The following is a 21,432-nucleotide window of genomic DNA, read 5'->3' as shown; positions in this document are numbered from 1 at the left end:
CCCACTAGGGATTAAATACTCCACCATTTGGTTTTAGAAATGAAGCAGGTTCTCTGATGAAGGTGAAACATCTTCAAGAAACCTAAAGAAATCCACTGGCTTTTCTTTCCAAGCTACTTAGATCTGTATACAATACGTATACAATACTGAGCATTTTGGTTACACCTTTGGTATAACAGCACATTGACTACACCCGTTTTATAGCACCCTTCAAACAGGGTGTAGCAATCAGGCAACATTTATTTGCGTCAATGATGATAAACTAAATAACACCCGAGCATCTCATATTGTCTTGTTCTCTGTTGTGAAAGGTAAAACTATAGATTTGTAGTTAAATGTTATACAGCAATAATTCTTAGTTTAGGAAGAAGAAGGTACTAGAAGGTCGCAGAGCCATGCAAGCTGTTTGTGCACTAGAGAGATAAAGTGACGTTCAAGTGGTTGTCTAAACAATGAGTGCTGTGCTGCATAGTTGGATGACACAGAGATCATTTTCCCAACAACCTATTCCCACCAGGCCGTTCCTAGAAAGGCTGCTCAATAACAATTCCTTTAACCATAGACACCCATAGGGACATTCAGCAGCTAAGTCAATATGTTCAGCCGCACTCTTTGTTTGTGCAATTGTGCGTGACCCATAATTTGTTGAGGTAATCTAGAAAATAAACATGCAAGGCACGCAGATGACGGCTGTCTTAAAGGCTTCATTGTACTTTCATTGGAATTTCCATAAAAATATATCCACCACTGTTTGTCCGTATGAGACATGAAAGAACTGCATGGTATCAGGTATCCCCTGATTCTTTGTTAGTGCAGCTCTTTCCTGTTTATATAACTGTAGCATTTAATTAGACGCAGATTATGGTTGCATCTGCCTGTCACACTTATAATGCCCATCGGTCCCATATAGATATGCTGATCCCAGTTTCATTTCTAATGTCCACCATATGTCTGGTTGGCTTGCCTATCACAGCAGAAGGTCTCAGCCAGCGGGTACTAATGAAGCTGTAGGGCAAGAAGGGACGAGAAAAATAGAGTTGCATCTTTTTAACCTCTATTTTCTCTCTTCCCCTCCCCCCGCCCACCCAGGCTCACACAATCCCCACACACACACTCTCCCTCTCTGTCTCTGTTGCTTTACTCCATCTCTTCTACAAGTGGGTCATACTTCCCGGGTCAGGCTGAGATTGAAGCAGGGGCCACTGGGAGTTGTGGTTGTTTCTGGCTGGTTGAGTGAGCATTCATGCGTAGGTGTATGTGTGTTGGTCGTGATGTTCATTAATAGCACAGCTAATCGCTGCATAGGTCCGTGTCCCCTTTGAGGCACTGATAATTGATTAGTTAGTTTGATGGAAGAGGTAGTTGTGTATGCCGCGTCATGTCATGCATCAGCGTCCACCCCTGACATTGACAGGTAACGGGCAGGCCACGATTTAACGTGTGAAAACTTTCAAGGGCAAAAGACAGAACCAGTCTGTCTGACACTGAAAACCAGACTTTTTAAAATGGTACAGGCTATACAATACGTGTGGGGAAAGAACCATTTTTCTTTTTTATTATTATCTTTTTGGGACAACAAATCACATCCTTAAAAAAATCGAATCACAAGTAAGTAGTGCTGGATATTGGATAAATAAAAGGAGGTGCTCTTTTTCATTGTCTAAAAATGAATTTCCTCTTAGCCTGGAACAGTTATTTTAACCTCAATCCTTAATTCTTTTTCAGTAAAAAATGTGCTTACACACCTCTTTGTAAGTGCCTCAAACACTTATTTTTTTAAAAGCCCAGCCAGCTGTTTGAGTTTCTGGTTGAAACCTCACTTGCCTTTCAATGCAAGTAAAAACTGTCGTCTTTTCAGAGGATGCAGTTCACGATGCTTAGCAGGAAAAGGAAACCCCTCATAAATGACACTCAAACTCTCTTGGGGTTGTCTCACGTCTCTGCTCTCTCTCTTTCAGGCATCAGCACATTGATAGCTAAAGGCGTGTATGACGCTGCCTTCCCTCTTCACGATGTAAGTGCAAAGTCCCCTGAGACGCTGATGGTTTTAATGTGTACTAGATTTCAATTTTCAGTGAGTGGAAACATTCTTGGAGTAGAAATCTTACACTCTGACAAATGACGTAGCAAAATACTGACTAGTGCAGGAATTTCTCAAGTTTTGAAATTAACGGGTACATATAATACATAATTGGGCCTTGAGGCGACTTATGTTGTGATTTGGCGCTATATAAATAAAATTGAAATTGAAAATTGAAATATAAGGAAGAATTACTGTTCTGTGTTAATTTTTGATTATCTAATTATATTTTGTGAGTGATAATTCAATTCAGTTTTATTTATACAGCACCAAATGACAACAACAGTCGCTTCAAAGCACTTTGTATTGTAAAGACCCTACAATGACAGAGAAAAAAGCCCAAAAACATATGACCCCCTTTAAGCTAGCACTTTGCGACGGTGGGAAGGAAGTCTCCAAAAGTTGATTCTGTTCATCCGGACGTAGCGTTTCGTGGAAGAAACGTTTCGTCACTCATCCAAGTGACTTCTTCAGTCTGCAGTCAGCTGAGTCTGAAGAAGTCACTTGGATGAGTGATGAAACGTTTCTTCCACAAAACGCTACGTCCAGATGAACAGAATCAACTTTTGGAGATTTACTTACCTGGATGATTGAACATGCATCAAGAAGTGGGAAGGAAGAACTCCCCTTTAACAGGAAGAAACCTTCAGCAGAACCAGGCTAAGGGAGGGGCAGCTATCTGCTGTGACAGGTTGAGGGTGAGTGGAAGGAAATTGGACAAAACATGTACTGAGGAAGAGAGCCAGAATCGAATATCTGATAATTAAATGCTGAGGCAAAAACAAGTGAGTGAGAAAGAAATGCTAAGTGAATCATGGAAAGCCCCAGCAAGCCATGTCTATTGTAGTGTTTAGTTACACTAAATTCAGGATCACCTGATCCAGCCCCAGCTAAGCTTTAACAAGAGGGAAAGTTTTAAGCCTGAACTTAGAAGACACTCTCTCTGCTTTTAAGTTCAAGCTGGGAGCTGGTTCCACAGAAGAGGGGCCTGAATGCTGAAGACTCTGCCTGTCATTCCACTTTTTAAATATCTTAGGAACCAGAAGGAAATCTGAGAGCTAAGTGCTCTACTGGGGCCTGATTATTTAAGACCTTGTTTGTGAGGACAAGGATTTTAAATATAATCCCAGCTTTAACAGTGATTGAAGAGGAACCAGTATGGTGGAAAAAAGCTGTTTGTAGTCCCTGTCAGTACTCTTGCTGCAGCACTTTGGATCATTTTTCCTAGAACAAATAAATGCATGGAATAGTTTTTCAGCATCACTCTTAGACAGGATATTTCTATTTTTTAAGAGATTGCACAGATGGAAGAAAGAAGTCCTAAATATTTGTTTAATATAATAGATTCCTTACGGTGATACTGGAAGCCAAGGTAATGAGGCCAAGCAGCCATCAGATTTCTAAGATCCTTAGGAGTGAGTCGAATAACCCCAGTTTGATCTGATTTTAGAAGCAGTAAATTAGAGGTTATCCAGTCTTTTTCTTTAAGACATTCCTGCAGCTTAGCTAATTGGTGTGTATCATTTACTTTCATAGATCCCCTGAGTTTCATCTGCATAGAAATGAAAATGTATGTCTAATTATGCTGCCTAAGGGAAGCATGTGTAATAGAATTGGTCCAGCATAGAACCCTGTGGATCTCCATATTTAACCTTAGTGTGTAGAAAAATCCATTTAAATGAACAAATTGGAGTCTATCATGCCTTCTCTGACCTAAAATGATAATTTCAGTTTCTGAAAAGTCTTTGGCTCTAAATTAAAGATGTACACTGGCATGGCCCCGTGGTTTAACCAGCTATAAAACTGACAATAACTCTGACATCTAACTTGATTGATATTAACACTTCAGACAACCTCCTCTTACCACATTATCTGCTCTTAACAACTTCAAATACTGTATTTCGAGTGTTTTTAATTTCTGTATTTCTACATGTTTTCCACAAGTGCACTGTGCTGCCTGTTGTCGTGCGCCTGTGTGCACTCATGCTTTTCATCCTCTCTTCTCACTGCTCAGGGTGACTACAAGGTCATCGGACACCTGGAGGAGAGGAACGACAGACAGGTGCGTTGACTCAGCCTTTCATTCCTGTCACCCCCTTTGTTCCTTTAAGTGATGTGGTACAGCTATGAAAACTCAGTCTCAGTCAAGTCAGCTGTCCAAAACATGTTAACTCCCAGCAACTCAAAAAGGGACCTCCACTTTTCTGAACAACTGAGCTTTAGTTTGCCATCCTCATCTCATATTTAATTTGATTTTCTTCCAACATCTGTCTAACGTGTTTACAAAACTCTCAAAGTGCAAAAAAACAGGATCCGACTCAAATTTCAAAGCAAAATATTAATAGAAAATTGAAATGTGAAAATTGAGAGGATTAGTCTTTATCCTTGTGTTTACTCCAGTTTTTGTAACATGTTCTAGTTCAACCACATACCTTGTTAGATTTTTATCTTTTAAGCACGAGGAGCACCAGGCTTCATAATGCGGTTTTCCTCCTCTCTTACTGCATTTCACTTGGCTGCAGGATAATGTTACTTATACTGCAGCTTGTTGGCTTCATCCACTGAGGTTTAATTCGGCCAATCAGAATGTTACTGCCTACAGATGAGCTCTACCTCTGAGAATCATTTTCAACTTACAACATGACAAAATACGCCCACACTCTCTCTCTCTCTCTCTCTCTCTCCCTCTCTCTCTCCCTCTCTCTCTCTCTCCCCCTCTCTCTCTCCCTCTCCCTTTCTCTCTATTGCTTTGTCTTGTCTGTCAGGTTCTGCATGAAGAGTGGGCTAGATACTCAGCCTTTTACAAGTACCAACCCATTGATCTAGTCAGGTAAAGTAACCACAGCATCAACACGAAGACCTCCGTTTTTCTTTTAATTTAATATGACTCTGCCATACATGATTAGTGAAAGATGTACATGGGGACCTGCCAGGCACGGGAGCCGCCGCCAGTCCCCTCAGAGCCCTTCCCCAAACAGCAGCTCAATTCATGTTTATGCCATTCACCTTTATCTACTAAAAAATGCTGTCAAACCTAAAAATAAGAATGTCGGCCAGCTAGTGAAATGGTTCTTAAGATATTCACATGCCCATTTGTTCTTTGGCATTACTAGTCACCATGTGTATACTGGTCATGAATGATTCCTTACTAGCCAAACCACCTTGTAAGACTGACAAATCAAGAATTTATATTTGTTTCAACTGCAAATTTTATATCTCAGCCTGACCCAATATTGACAGACTCAGGAACATAGAGGAGATTTTAGGAGCACAGAAGTTACTCTAGGAGAGCTGGACAGGGCTGTACCCATTAGCAGGACTGGTATGTGCTCAAGGAGGAACAGGATGAGCACTACCAGAGCTACAAAATGACCTCCAGCAGACTTCATACAGGTGGCCTGAAGGCCCGATGTCCCTTGTGCTCACTACCTGGCACTGTGGAGCCCATTTGACATTTACCATAGAACACCAGTCATAGCAGGTCCACTACTTGCACCCTGTGCTTTTCATAAATGAGAGCAGGTTCACCCCGAGCACCTGTGACAGTCGTGGGTTTGTAGAAGCTGTGGAGAATGTAATGCTGCATGCAAGCTCATTTAGTATGCCCTGTTTGGTGGTGGGTCGGTGATGGTCTGGGGAGGTATATATCCATGGAGGAATATCCACAGACCTCGACATGCTGGGTGTTGGCACCCTGACTGCCAGTAGATATGGGGATGAAATCCTTCGGCCTGCCGTCAGACCCTACACTGACGGGTTTCACCTAGTGCTCGGCTTCATATGGTGAGAGAATGCAGGCAGTTGCTTGAATATGAAGAAACTGATACCATTCAATGACCCCCGTACTCGCCTGACCTAAATCCAATAGAACACCCAATAGAGTAGGCTGAGGGCTAAAATACTATGTACTGACACAATTATTGACTCAGCAAAATTACACAGAATGAAGAATGTTGCTTATCTCATTACATGTGGACACATTTGCTTTGTGGTAATAAACCTCTGACAATCATAAAAACTTGATGCTGCTATTTACTATATATTCTGTTGATTTGTACTTCTAAATAGTATAACTAAATAGTGTAACTAATTATACTATTTTGATTACTCTGCAGTAAGTAGCACAGATTTATCCATTGTTAAGGTTAATTAAGTCCATGTTGGAGTCTTTAGATCTTGCTCAGGCAGAATTTGTACACCAGTCTTTAAGAAGCAACTATTAAAGGCTTTGCAGAGGTAGGAAACACCCTAAATAATAAGAGCATTAGCCCTCTTAATCTATTTTGGGGTCAAACACAGCATCAGGATCCTTACACCTGTTTTACATACTAATTCCGTCTGCTGTGCCCTAACCATGAACTGCATTATTCCTTACCCACAGGAAGTACTTTGGTGAGAAGATCGGCCTTTACTTTGCATGGCTCGGCGTGTACACCCAGCTGCTTGTACCAGCTTCCATAGTGGGTATCATTGTGTTTGGCTATGGAGTGGCGACAATGGACACTAATATACCAAGGTACATTAGAAATCCACTGCAAAAATCTCTAGTTTTACTGTTGCAGTTTCATTTGAGAGAGAAAATCATTGTACAATCCCACACTGTAAAAAGTGGTTATGGAATGAGATGTTCCCTAAAATACGGATTCTAGCATAATGCAGAAAATAAGGATTTGTTCCTGCCATTGCATGCACATATGCCCATACACACATTTACTAGACAGGGATTGCCCAGATACCTGCTGTATCTGGCTTTAGTCAGGGTTGTGTGGGTGGCGCACAAAAGGCTCAGCTGGCTGTGTGTGTGTGTGTGTGTGTGTGTGTGTGATGAAGTGGAAGGCTGATAATTCAGCCTACACCAAGTATGAATAGGGTCAAAGTAGAAAAGCTTGTGTTGTGGTTATGTGTTAAAAGTTCCATTCATTTATTGTGGTTAAATGTAACAGACCCAAAGATCCATGCGCCTTTTTAGCTGAGAGTGAATCCACAGACAGAAATATAGAGCCTCAGTTAATCTTATAGTCATAAACATTAACACTACACCACGTGTTATATAATGGTGGGCACTCTAGATTTGATATTTTTTCCCCCTCTTCTTCAGTCTGGAGATGTGTGACCAGCGTCTCAATTTCACCATGTGTCCTCTGTGTGACCGAGCATGTGACTTCTGGCATCTCAGCACTGCCTGTGGAACCGCCAAAGCTTCACACCTCTTTGATAACCCTGCCACTGTCTTCTTTGCCATCTTCATGTCTCTATGGGGTAAGGTTATGTGTTTTTGCATATGCATACCGAGATGACAGGTGGGCTGGTTATGAAAATGCTCAGAGATACAGTCCTGATCAAAAGTTTAAGACCACTTGAAAAATGGCAAATAACATATTTGGCATGGTTGGATCTTAACAAGGTTCTAAGTAGAGCTTCAACATGCAACAAGAAGAAATGGGAGTGAGACAAAACATTTTTTTTGAGCATGCAATTTATTGAAAACAATGCTTAAACTGAAACAGACTGTTTTACAGCTGATCAAAGGTTTAGGACCACATGCCTTTAAAAGGCCAAATCTGTGCAAAATGTGGATTCATTGTCATTTTCTGTCCGGTAGTCATACTGTCATGGTGTTCTGATGGCAAAGGCAAAATGTTCCCTTTTTGAACGGGGTCGGGTTGCTGAACTGCATAAGCAGGGTCTCTAGCAGCGCACAATCCACATTTTTGCACAGATTTGGCCTTTTAAAGGCATGTGGTCCTAAACTTTTGATTGGGACTGTATCTTATGACCTGAATTTTATGTCCTGAGAGAATCTGTATAAAATTACATGAGACTGAACACTAAGGAAGGAGCAGCAGGTTAGAGTGGTTAAGGATAGAGATGGAATTCTACTAATGACTGAATAGAGTATGCTGAGAAGATGGAAGGAGTACTTTGGGGAGCTCATGAATGTAAAGAACATGACAGAGGAGGATAAATGGTGTATTAAGAAGTGCAGAAGATTAGTAAGGAGGAAGTGAGGACGGCTATGAAGAGGATGAAGATTAGAAAGGTGGATGGTTCAGGTGGCATACCTGTGGTGGTATAAAGATGTGTAGGAGAGAGGGCAGTGGGATTTTTAACCAGACACAATCTTGGAGAGTGAGAGCATGACTGAGGAATGGAGAAGAAATGGCTGATGTGCAGAGCTATAGTACAGCAATCCCCAACGTTTCTTGCGCCATGCACTGGTTTAATGCCCAACAATATTTTCACAGACTGGCCTCTAAGGTGTTGCAGATAAATACAACAAAATAAAACCGGTAACTGTACCAAAAAAAAAGATTTATGCATAACACATGGGAAAAGACCCAGGGAAACTGAGTTAACGATAAAAACAATAAAAAAAAAAAAACGATAAAAACCCTGAGAACCATAAATTTCACACCCGAGCCTCAACTCTCGCAGCCGGATACCAAACGACTCACGGACCGGTACTGGTCCGTGGCCCGGGGGTTGGGGACCGCTGCCATAGTAGATACAGAGGGATAAAGTTAACGAGCCACACCATGAAGCTGTGGGAAAGAGTTGCTGAAGCTAGGTTAAGAAGAGAGGTGACAATCAATGAGCAGCAGTGTGGCTTCACATCTGTAGTTCTTTCTCAGCATGATGTTTGGGTGTTGATGGAAAAGTATAGACTGTCAGAAGGAGCTGCACTGTGTCTTTGATGGTCTAGATAAAGCATATGAGAGGGTGCCAAGTGCGGAACTGTTGTACTGTATGAGGAAGGAGTGATAGAGTGAGAGTGCTGGTAGATGACATGTATGAAGATGGTAAGACAGCTGTGAGGTATGTGGTAGGATTGACATATGTCTGAGCTTTGAGTGGGATTAATCAGGGATCGGCTTCTTGTTTGCACTAGTAATGGACAGGCTGATTAATGAGGTCAGGCAGGAGTCTCTGTGGGGTATCATTTTCACAGATGACATTAAGATCTGTAGTGAGAGTAGGAAGCAGGTGGAAGAGAGCCAGGAGAGGTGGAGGTATACAGTGGAGAGAAAAGGACAAGTCCCTGGAAACAAGACAGAATAAGTTTGTGTGAAAGAGAGGGTGACGGGTGTAAGAGTGAAGCTGCACTCAGCAGATGTTTTGAAGATAGATGAGTTAAACATCTGTTGGCAGCTATCCAAAGCAACATACAGCACATGAGAGAGGTGAATAGGTGATTTTGTTGATAGCAGCAAGTGTGAAAGCAAAGGTTTGCAGGACAGTAGTGAGAGTTACTATGATGTCTGGTTTGGAGACTGGTACAAAGGCAAGATGGGAGGTGGAAGATGTTAAATCCTTCATTGGCAATGACCAGAATGGACACGATTAGAAATGAGTATATATGTTACAAATAAGTCATAGGAACAGCTCAGGTTGGGCAGCTGTAAATTTAAATTACACCAAGTCACTGTCAAAGAGCAATTAGGGGACAAATGCATTATTTCTCTCTTGCTTTCTTGCTTGCCCTCTATGTCGTTGAATCAATTGAAAAAGAAGTAGTTTAGTCAACTCTAAAATAAAAACTTAGGGTCAACTTTTAAGTCATATGATGCAGTTGGAAACTTGCAATTGGAGATTTACGATACTGTAACCTTTATTAAAGTTCCTCGTTTGTGTGATTGTGCAGCGGTGCTATTTCTGGAACAGTGGAAGCGACGTCAGATCAGTCTGAGCTTCAGCTGGGACTTGACAGGCATTGAGGAGGATGAGGTAAATGCTTTTTAAAGTGCAAACATAAACGCATCAAACCTACAAAATTAGCAGAAAAATTTCTGAACATTCAGATTGGCAGAGGTTTTTTCTTTTTTCTTAACCAGTTTCACTCCTACAATCTGCGTGTGGCCACACTACCTCCTCCTGCAGTGACACTTAACATTGGCACTAAATGCATTATCATCTAATGCTAATCCCACACTAGCCTGGAATGTACATGTGGCATACACATAGATGCCCACATGAGAGTCAGATAGAATGTCCAGAACCTAACTCCTTCTCACTCCTGTTTTCTTTCAGGAACACCCCAGGCCAAGATATGAGACCGTCCTCCTGCAGAAAAGACAGAAGAAGCAGAACAATAAGAAAAAGAAGAAGAAAAAGAATGAGGTAGGAAGGCAAAGAAAACAAAGCTATACTATTAAAGTGCTTACTATAGGAACGTGTTATGGTAACAAGTCATGTTTTTTAAATTCAGTGATCTGTATACATAATACAAATATGAAGGAAATATATTTCCTTTCACCCAGCTGGTTTTCAACATGTCCAAGATTATCTCATGACTGGGAGTGATCTAGATTCTCTGTGTAAACCAGGTCAATCACACTGAGTCCTGTTGGCCCACATACTTTTGCAGTGGTAACAGATGGCTGCCTGCTGCTGCCAGAGGGAAGCAGGGAACTGGTTCACATGACACAGGATCATCATTACACCATCCCAAAATTGATTAGGGAAGAAAAATAGAAAAATTTAAAAGATCTTCCTGGGAGCTGATCATATATACTGTAGTTGCAACTCAGGATTTAGTATCTTGCCCACAGATACTTTGGCATGCAGGCTGGAGCAGCCAGGAACCCACCCAACCTTCTGATTAGTGGATGAACCACTCTATCTCCTGACCCATAACCACAATGAAGAAATTGATAGAGCTGTTAGTGTGCCACTTAAAGATTCCTCACCATCAATGGGTTCAACTTCTTATACGTTGGCGAAAGACTTGCGAAAGTTAGCTGCAGGTCCTTCGGTGGCTTTCAGCCAATCAAATATGGGACACTCTTCAGAGCCAATGCACTTTGTGTTTGACCAGGTGTTTCCTCAGATTTGATGTGTTGCCATTTTTTTTCCCTTCATTTTCCTCTGCAAATGTTACAGAGAGCAATCGTTGCGCAATTTTTATTTTTATTTTTTGAAAGCGTAACCACACCTGAGAGATCTTTTGGTTAACTTGAGTGATAGTTAGTAATAGTCATGCTCTTTCTTACGCTTACCTAAAATTTGGCACCGAATGATTTAGTGTGAGTTGGTTTTCAGTAGATAATTCAGTCAGTACCCTAAAAAGTACAGAGTTTGGTACCCAAACCTGACTTTATCAGAGTCTTTAGGTCCTTCATGTTTTTTTTTGTTTTTTTATTTTTTATTTTTTGACTTTTAACAAACTTGTATTAGGTAATATAATGTGGAGTACAGGAATGCTTGTTGCTGAAAGTGTGCCTCTGTACACCTACACAGATGGTCCATTAAAAAGGAGGTGTGATTCATAATTAATAGAATTGTTGTAAATCGATGTGACTTAAATAAATATGTTATATTTTATATAAACAAATATGCTTTATGTGCAAAGAGAAAAACATCCTCCAAGCTTTTGAGTGATAGTGGGTGCGTCTGTCTGTCTGTGTCTGTCTGTGTATTTGTCTGTCTGTCTGTGTGTCTGTAACTTGTCCCCCCTGTCTTTCAGCCAGCAAAGCAGGAGGACGGGACAGTGACAGGGAAGGACAGATGGAGACAAAAACTACTGTCAGCCATGTCTGCAGGAATACCGGTAACCCCTCCTCTCCTTCCCCTGTCCTCTTCTACCACCTGTCCTTTTCTTTTCCCTCCTGCTCCCACCTTGCTTTCCCTATCCTTTCTTTCCCCTCCTGCAGGCTGCTGTCTGTTCTTCTCTTCCTGTCCCATCCTCAGGGTGCTACCGTTTCCACTTCACAGGTATTTCTTTGTATGTTTTCTAGCATACCCCTTTTAAATATATCAATCCAGGTATGTGATGACCACAGCAGGAGTTAAAATTGCCCATATAGTTGGGCTAGTTGATGAACCCGAAAGCAGAGCACAGATATGAGCAGGAACAGGAAGATTGCGTATTTAAAAAAAAAAAAAAAAAAAAATGCTCATTGTTGGTGGGAGAGAGTTGGGTTTGAATGGAGGTCACGATGAGGTTGAAGCAATAGGCAGGGCCAGGGCGCCAATGCAGCTAAGGACTGCTGTATGAGAAGTTCAGAGAACAGAGAGCTCAGAACTGAGAAAGATAAGAAGGGGCTTAGGCAGATGAATGCTGCAGACAGAGAAGAACAGGTGTTGGTAAATGCGAATACATGAGTGGGCAATAAACTAACAGAGACTGCATGATCTGGCAGTTGTGTATACAATGTTTTCACAGTCAAAGTGTTGGATCTAGGTATTTATTGCAGAGCAGGATGATGACAAGCAGCTGGCAGTCTGACTTCCCCCGCTCATCACATCCTGCAATCAAGCAGGCAGAAAACAGAAACACAGAAAGTAGGGAGGGAAAAGATTGCGCTTTGCAGCTTGGTGGGAATGATGGTACAAGTGAAGGGCATGACACACAAAATTACCCTGCATTCCACTGCCCACGTCACCCTGTAGAACATGTGCTCTGGGAAAAATTCAGATAGTAGTGTATGATTTTTGCTTTTTTCTCAGAATGGAATGAAATCTGGCTCAACTTGGGTGCTGGTAGGTGACCCATGTGCGGCCTGGTTCTATTCCACCCTGGATGAGTTCGTGCATGTCTTTCCTTTCTCAAACTGCCTTGTCATTAAACAGGCTAAACACACGCTTTACACACTAATCAAAGAAGTATTAATCCAGGTCTGAAAATAGTTCTCAACCAAAGCACTGTAGTACTGTTTTCCCAGGTAGTTAAGCTAATTAATGTTAAGAAATCCTTCCAATATAGTCTTTAAAAAAGGAACATTCTTTATAACACAGCAAAGGTAAAATGATTTGTTGGATCTAAAGGATTTCTTTTCTACAAACCTTGTTGCTAGACAGTTAACAGGACCCCCTTATGAATTGGGTGAGCTGCTAATCCTTCTTTGCAACCTTTATCTCTGTGGGCTTTTTCCTCATCGCAGGTGTACCACATGACATTAATGGACTCAATGGAGACATACTGTTTGTTACACCTTTTCTTGTATGACAAGTTAATTGTGGTTAGGTCTACTGTCAAAAAAACAAACAAACAAACAGCTACAAGTACCTGGGGATCCCACAGGCAAATGGGAACCATGAAGAGGCCACTATGAAAGCTGCAAACACCAAGTACCTGCAGAGGTTCAGGCAAGTCCTGGGGAGTCAGCTGAATGGCAAAAACAAAGTCTAGGCTATCAACACCTAGCTCTGATCAGGTACCCTGCTGGGATAATAAGCTGGCTGAAGGAGGAGATGGAAGCCACTGACATCAAGACGCGGATGGAATTCTGTGAATGCAGAAATGACAGAGTGTGAGACTTAAAACACAAATTTATATGACAAAAAGATGCACAACACAAATAAGCCGACTTGGAGAAGTAGAGGGATGGAAAGAAACTGAGGGAGGGCGGGCTGAGTGGGAGTGATGCATGCTGGGCAGGAAGCCAGGGGTAAGATTAGTGACCGTCACTATGGCGACACACAACTCCCTCTCACACACTTGAACCATTGTTACCTGAATGTGCTGTAGGATCAAATCAAAAGATTATATGAACATATATGTGAGTAAAATGGGTCTTTGGTTTTTGAGTCTTCTACGTTGGTCCTGTTATTTTAAAGCAATATGCCTTCGGCATACTAAGCACTTATAAATGTTGGGTAAATCAAGTTGAGCATTCATTTTGGCTACTTTAAGTACAGAGCTCAGGCTGCATGCTTACATTTGCAAACTGACAGTAAAAGTGCCGTAACTACATCAGTGGCTAATCTTCAGTGACGGACAAATCACTGTCACAATGTTTCAAATCAGTTTTTGAACTACAGGGCATGTTAGTGCTAATAATACAAGACAAACTAAAAAAAGAGAGAGGGTCACATGTTTTAAAGCCCAGAATCCTAAAGGGAAGCCAGCTCTGTCTTAGACACTTACATTGCATTAGATGTGCCTGAAAATGGTGAAATGGTACTATATGTATAACATCATTCTTAACATTTAAGCAAATGTAAACATTTATTTGCTAAAACAGCCATGTAGTATACCAGAATAGTTCCCCACTGCTTAATATATTAAATACAGTGTTTTTCTGCATCTGCTTACATTTTGCAGAAATCAAGCCAGCATGGTTTTTAGTGATTCTGGTCCACAATACTCTGTGCTTGAATATTTGAGTTGCTCCAATGAAGTAGTGTTTTGCAGTCTATCCATAGTGAGTGCAGCAATACGTACTTCAAAAGGGGAACTGGAGTACGAACTGAAAGTGAAATTGAAAAAAGGAGCAATTTAAGAGCCAAGTCTGTCACAAATGCAAAGGCTTTGTTGGTCTTTCCTCAGTGGGCATTACAAGCTAAATATAAAGTCTGACCTACCTTTTTCTTTCTCTTGGTCAGGATGGCCATCACACTCTGAAGGTCTTTTTGTATACACTTTGTGTATGTAGAGGCTTCAGGGTGAGAGTGAGAGAGCAAGAATGGTAAATGGCCTGCATTTGTATAGCGCTTTACTCAGTCCCTAAGGACCCCAAAGCGCTTTACACTACATTCAGTCATCCACCCATTCACACACAGATTCACACACTGGCAATGGCAAGCTACATTGTAGCCACAGCTGCCCTGGGGTGCACTGACAGAGGCGAGGCTGCCGGACACTGGCGCCACCGGGCTCTCTGACCACCACCAGTAGGCAAACGTGGGGTTAGTATTTAGTTAGTATTTTAGAAGAAAAGCATTTATTATGTTTGAAATGAAGGCTCATGTCCAAAAGGCGCGATTCTCAAAATGATGATAAATGTACAGATTAAAAACAAGTTGCTGATTTCGTTTCTGGTTCTTTTATACACTGCTCACTGCATAGACGTTATAAGTGAGAGACTGCATAAATCTGAATAATGGACTTGAGCAGAAAAGCACATTGTGTTCCATGTAACACTTTCATTTCCATTAAAGTTTTTATATTTAATATGTGCATGTTCAGTTAAGACAAAAGGCCCTCCGTTTGAAAGGCTAACGACTTTGTTCCAACAGAATAATGAGAAAGAAAAATGTTAGCGAAATTGTGTATTTTTAAATCAAATGTATTTCGTCAGTTGTAATCAGGATGAAACCTGTTTGTCATTTCTCAACACCGCACTCTGAGTGCAAACAAACACACTTTCCAGCGTTCACAAGTTTAGAAGACTCAACGAGGTCGTTTTCAAGAAGCTTGCCAAAACCATCCGGTAAGTTAATTAAATGAGTTGGTTTGTTGTCTGAACACAGTGTAGACATCTGCTGCTGGTTACCAAAGTAGAACGCACAAGTTGATTTACACACTTAATCTAATCTGATCTAAACTGACAAGTATGCACATAGTGCCCACGTCACATTCAAGTGCTAACACGTTTTATTATTCTAGTAATAGTCTTTTAAAAAAGGTTAATATGAAGAATTTATACTTGGTAGCAGTAATAGTTTTGCATACATAGTACTATTTAATAATAGAAGTGGTAGTGTCTGTGAAAAGTAGAAACTACTGATGATAACTTGTTGCAGTTTAATGCAGCCTTATTTTACATTTCATTTAAATCTTGTTTTGCTCTTCTGTCTCTAGCAGATTGGAAATTTGTCACGAGTCCTGGTGTGATCAAATTTTCCTTCAGCACTTGAACCAGGCTAAGAGTCTGGAAAAGGGGGAGGAGAAGTGAGAACCTTAAGAGAAGATGGTATGGCTTTATTTTGATTATTTTTGGTTTTTGCTGAAAGATTGTTTCTTTTAAATATTTTTGGTGTTAATGGTTTCTTGGATTTCTGCCATGAATTGTCCTTTTGTAGGTCATTTTTTTTAAACAAATTACTAGCTGAACTTTTGAAACACAGCAATGGAGAACCAGTCAGGTGGAGTCTAATCCAGAATGCCAGAGAGCTATAAAAAGCCACAGTCTCTGTTTTAACTTTTAATCTTACTTATTACTTAGCAAATTCTCATTTTTAACTAAAACTTTATTAGAATTGGGTTTTTAAAATGACTTGTGTCTTTTTTTTTTTTTTTTTTGTTATAGGTCTTCAATCATCAGCGAACAACCTACAACCTGACCCCAAGTGAAAGGCTTCTGGACTCACTGTCTCTCTGGGAATACTTGCCAAAAGCTGCAAAGTGAACAATGTTGTAGAACTGAAGTGACAATAAAAAACTTCACATTTAAGAGATTTGTTTGTAATCCAATAATTTACATGGCTAACACCTCATAATTAATTTGTCTCTTAAAGTTTGTAGTGGGCTTGAAAAACACATTATTAATTTTATAAAAACACAACTTGAATGTAGCATACACACCTCAGATCTGCAGTGCAAATGTTGGAGCAACCAAAGGACTACCTAATGATGTATGCAAGAAACATGCTTTAATGGTTAAGGCTGTCTAAATGTGCATTTACTATTTAGTGAAAAACCAAGAGGTCCTCAGATGACTAAAGGGCAGAACTCTTGAGTGGTTGAAGCAATTAGACCAGTATTAATGTAGTTCTAATAAATGTCAAAATGTGTCCTTGCATGCAGAAATGTGTACGTCATTTTAATTCTACAAGGTTCGAAATCCTTATTTTGAACCTTGCGTCCCCATATTTTAAACTGATGCTACTCCTAGACGTGGTGTCTTACTCTAAATCTCAGATTAAATGTCTAACACTCCCCTTTCAACCCACTGTATAAGCTTATTCGTGACGGTTCATATGTATATTTGCCTGTTTCTGTTTTTAAAAAGCTTGTATTGCAGGGTGTACAATGCCATCATATTCACTAGATGGTGCCATTGCACTGCTAGGCTGCATAATCCCTCTTCAGAGTATACAGGGTTTTGATCCACTCAGGTCTGTGTGTGCAAACTGACTTCCTATCACTGTGTGAAGATGTTCATGTATGCATTATTTCCATATGCCTATAAGCACCACCTGGGGGTGGAAGATTTGAAACAGTTTGACAGCGGTTTTGTTCCACTGTAAACTGTAACTGTACAGGTTACATTCCATTATTAAAATTTCTGACATTCTGGGCGAGACTTTTGTTTGCACAGGGTTTAGTAGCTGGGCAAAACCAGATCCTTCTGTCATCTCCTAGCATTTTAAATTATGCATTGCTACTGTCTCCTGGCTGTAACCTGGTTTTCGAGGTTGTAGAAATCAATCTTCCTATCTGAATCTTGGCAAGAAAGCAGATACTTGTGTTTTCTTAGACCTGAAATCGCTCCAAAGTAGAAGCCAGTTAATGTGGTTAATGCCTGGGAGAATGGATGAATCAGCTGGGAGTCATCTGGATGTTAGAGATTCTCTGGAATAAAACGATGTCCTCAAGAAGCAAGTGTTTGAATTTAGGCTGCGTACAGTAAAACACATTTTTATGCTCCCTTATGTCTGTGCTGAGATGTGGTAATGTTCCCCGTGGTCGTGTGAAATTCACTGGCTGCTTGTTTCGCTCTAAACTCAGTTTTTACAAACCATTTGAAAGGAGGAAGGGGCTTTGTTTTTCTCTCTTTTTAAGACGTCTCTGTAGGCTCTCTGTTCTGGATAACAGATTTAAAAACAAACTTAAAGATCCACAGATTCCTGTATGACTGATTTGGAATTTTCCCTCTTTTCTCCTCCTCTGTTTTTTCTGTCAGTCTCCTATAGAGAAGCTGACCTGGAAAGATCGCCTTCCCGGATACTTGATAAACGTGTCCTCTATCCTCTTCATGGTGAGTATTTAAAAATGTGTTTTAGGGCCAGTGTAGGATGAGAAAAATGTATGTGCAGAGCTGGGAATAAAAGGGATTCCTTTTTCCTTTTTTTTTTTTTCTTAAGATCCATTTGACTTTATAAGGTTGGATTGACCTCATCAAGCAACAGCGGATAAGAGAATACAATTAGATCTTTCTTTCCAGTTGGATTTAGCAGTAAAGAAATACTTTTAACTTACCAAAGCGCACATTTTTTCCTTCTAAATCAGAATCAGAATACTTTATTCATCCCGAAAGTTACCACTTTAAGCACGAGTTTCTCAACATTACTATCCCCCTCTCTGAGATATGTATGATTTTAAAATAAGGTTTGGTTACATCTGATCTAGCCTAGCCGTGCCATTTTCTCAGAATTGAAGTGTGAGAGCATAATAAGTCTAGCCATTGCTCTATAACGATTTGAGTAATAACTACCCTTCCTTTGCTTGTGTTTTTGCTCCCAGTTTGCGCTGACATTTTCTGCAGTTTTCGGCGTCATCATTTACCGCATCACAATCTCTGCGATTATGGCGATGAGCCCTGACCCGGAGATCAGGCACAATGTTCGGGTGACAGTCACTGCCACTGCGGTCATCATCAACCTCGTGGTTATCTTGATTCTGGATGAAATCTACGGTGCTGTGGCAGTGTGGTTAACTGAGCTAGGTACAGACACACACACACATGTCCTTTTACTCTATTCTAGTAAAGTAACTTTGGTTTCAAGTACCAGAGAGAATGGGGGGGAAAACTGGATCCACTGGTGAACACTGCTAAAAACCTTGATTGGTTTTCTTTCCTGCCAAGAGTTAAGTAAAAAGATCATTAACATTTGAATATCTTTAATAATGAAGCTGTAACTGCACAAGATGTTAGCTTAGCTTAACAGTCACCATGCTGGTCACCATGCATGATATCAAGTCTCAAAGTCATCAAAGTCTGATTAACTTTAGAAATGTATTTTTTGAATTGCTATAAGTATGGGGTTTTTTTTTTATAGTTTAAAAAAAAAAAAAAAAATTATATATATATATATATATATAGATAGATAGATAGATAGATAGATAGATAGATTATACAAGCTCTTCATACATCCTGTTAACTACAGTCTATTTGGGAACATGTACTGGCATGACAGTTGCAACAGACTGATATTTCCTACGTTAAGGCTAGGCCAGTAGATTGCCCTGGTTTTGTTTCTAAGCTAAGGTAATTATATCCTGCTAGTAATTTACTCCTTGAATCTAATCTAACCCTGATTTCTGGAAATCAGGGAGTTGTTTCAAATATCCAGAATGACACATTTACAAATGCTAGGAGTAAAATAATGCCTAGGTCTCTTGATAAAACATGTAATCATCTTCATCTTCTGTATCTGAGAAAGAGTCCTTCTGCCTCATGGTGGACAGCTTGATAAAACTTTGATGTTTTCATGCTCCAGCCATCCCATCAGTCATCCCAGGAGGGTTTTCCTACATTTATATTCATATTCAAAACCTCTGAAATAGAAAAAAATTAGATGGAGAAATGTGAGGGAAGAGAGAGAGAGAGAGAGAGAGAGAGAGTGTGTGTGTGTGTGTGTGCGCTCGTGAGTGTGTGTGAGAGAGATGATGTGCAATGTGAAAAGTTCCAGTATTTTAACCTACTTCCAGCACAGTGATCATGTTAAACTCTCTTCACTTGCAGAGTTGTCACTTTCTGCTGAACAGACGCCATTCTTGTGCAGTCATAACAGTCTAGAGTCACACTGTAGAAAAAATAATGTGGACACCTTAGAAATACAAGCCTAATAGAGCTGTGCATGTGTTTGCTTGATGTTTCTTTTACATAGGCCCCATTTCATTTCTATTAGCATGCCTCTTTTTCTGTAGCACTCATGAAATACCGTGCTAACTCTTTCTCACTGTTTCACATCAACTATTTTTCAGAGATTCCTAAAACAGAAACCAACTTTGAAGAACGGCTCATCCTGAAAGCCTTCTTACTCAAGTTTATGAACGCATATGCTCCCATCTTTTACGTGGCTTTCTTCAAGGGACGGTAAGCCCTCTGTGTTTGTGTTCACCATTGTACCATGAACACCACATCTGAAATGTCACCTATAAAATGACACCCACTTCTTTTTAGTGTCACTACTGGGACCTAATGTTTTTTTTTTTTTGTACGTTTTTGCAGGTTTGCTGGACGCCCGGGAAATTATGTGTATGTGTTTAATGATTTTCGGATGGAGGAGGTGTGTGATTTTTACCTTTAAACATAAGTTTGTTTTTCATTTGGATTAGCGAAATTGGATTCAAAAGTTACAGTGTAATGTGTAAAAAAAAAAAAAAAAAAAAAAAAAAAAAAAAATGATATGTATCCCCCAGTGTGCTCCAGGAGGGTGCCTCATTGAGTTGTGTATTCAGCTCAGCATCATCATGTTGGGGAAGCAACTAATCCAGAACAACATCTTTGAGATTGGCATCCCGTAAGTCCATCGATTTGTATGAAGATAAAAATGAAAAGAAGCAGTCAGGCAATAAGATTGTCCCTTGTATGTGTTTGATTGCTAGTGTTTGATATCATTTGGACATTGACATAATGCTTTCCCCAGCCGCTTACTCTAACCCTGAAAATCAAAAATGAATACCTTACCCTAAACCTATGCCAGTGCACTGAACCTATAATTAATGGCTACAGAAAAACCATGCTCTTTATACTTAACCGTAACCCAATTATAAACCTGACACCAACACCACATTTTGAGCCTCAACAATGCCTTCAAACACATGGGGACGAGTGTTTTGTGACTGTTGGTCCCCACAAGTATAGTAGCATGCCAATTTTCTATTCCCACAAAGATGTCTAAACGTGTGTACACACACACACACACACACACACACACACACACACACACTTGCTGACAATTTCTTGCAGCATCTGCTCTGCCCTTTCTTGTTCTAGTAACATTCCTTCCATGTCTGGACAGTGGTTTTGTGCAATAGCTTAGCATTAACATGCAAATCTGAAAGCTCAAAGGTCATCTACGTTTATAACAGATGTCAACCAGACACCCTTTCTAGCTTCAGGCTACACTTTTATTGTTGCTTTACTCACTCATTAGGTGAGCTTCATCAAAAGCTCTGTTAGTCATCTTGATGGACCTGCAAGTCGCAGCACATGCAATCATATCTGCATGCCATCCTTTCCACTGTTACACATTCATCTCCTTAAAAGTTTCACACCTGGTAGAATTGTTGTGTGCAGGTGTGTAACTCATCACATGTGCCCTGTTGCTCCATGTGTGTTTATGCAAACAAAACATAAAAAATATTTAGGTTGTATTGTATATCCCTTCACCAAACTGCAAACACACATGCATATTTATGGTTGTATTACTCATGTAAGAGTGCATTCTTAGAGAAACACCCATGCTCTCACTTTCCTTCACTGTCTCTTCAGTTCTCTGTTGGCTGTTCCCTTTTTCGCTTACATAAAAACCCTAAAACATTCAGCCCCTGGCTGTCAGTTCACTGGGTTTTCAACAAACATCAGCATTTCAGCACCTCTGTAAATACTTATTTTGCTATTATGTTTCACAAGCAGTCTGCAAATCTTTTATTGTTCCAGCTAAGGTCTAGAGAGTTTTAACGACTCTGTGCTGTGCTAGAAACTCCAAATGCGATCGTTTTGTTGGAGTCATTGCACTCA

At 40.3% G+C, this 21,432-nt stretch overlaps 1 protein-coding gene across 3 annotated transcripts in view; it reads left to right on the top strand.

Annotated features, from left to right (window-relative positions):
* ano2b (anoctamin 2b) overlaps nucleotides 1-21,432 on the top strand; it is a 63,911-nt gene that overhangs the window by 20,008 nt on the left and 22,471 nt on the right. For 2 of the 3 annotated variants that reach the window (XM_085386715.1, XM_085386717.1), the window contains 13 exons: nucleotides 1,959-2,014; nucleotides 4,095-4,142; nucleotides 4,846-4,910; nucleotides 6,462-6,596; nucleotides 7,179-7,339; nucleotides 9,723-9,805; nucleotides 10,109-10,198; nucleotides 11,544-11,627; nucleotides 17,647-17,721; nucleotides 18,207-18,408; nucleotides 19,671-19,782; nucleotides 19,918-19,975; nucleotides 20,109-20,209. In XM_085386715.1, coding sequence (XP_085242841.1) covers nucleotides 1,959-2,014; nucleotides 4,095-4,142; nucleotides 4,846-4,910; nucleotides 6,462-6,596; nucleotides 7,179-7,339; nucleotides 9,723-9,805; nucleotides 10,109-10,198; nucleotides 11,544-11,627; nucleotides 17,647-17,721; nucleotides 18,207-18,408; nucleotides 19,671-19,782; nucleotides 19,918-19,975; nucleotides 20,109-20,209 — 1,270 coding nt within the window. The remainder of the gene's footprint in view (nucleotides 1-1,958; nucleotides 2,015-4,094; nucleotides 4,143-4,845; nucleotides 4,911-6,461; nucleotides 6,597-7,178; nucleotides 7,340-9,722; nucleotides 9,806-10,108; nucleotides 10,199-11,543; nucleotides 11,628-17,646; nucleotides 17,722-18,206; nucleotides 18,409-19,670; nucleotides 19,783-19,917; nucleotides 19,976-20,108; nucleotides 20,210-21,432) is intronic. The other variant, XM_085386716.1, reaches the window with a different exon arrangement.

The sequence above is a fragment of the Rhamphochromis longiceps genome, linkage group LG17, assembly GCF_057381845.1.
Source record: "Rhamphochromis longiceps isolate RC_006_pf linkage group LG17, R_longiceps_female_GT1.1, whole genome shotgun sequence".
Lineage (NCBI taxonomy): Eukaryota > Metazoa > Chordata > Actinopteri > Cichliformes > Cichlidae > Rhamphochromis > Rhamphochromis longiceps.
Note: the sequence above shows the minus strand (reverse complement) of the source record. Positions and strands in the feature narration are given on the sequence as shown.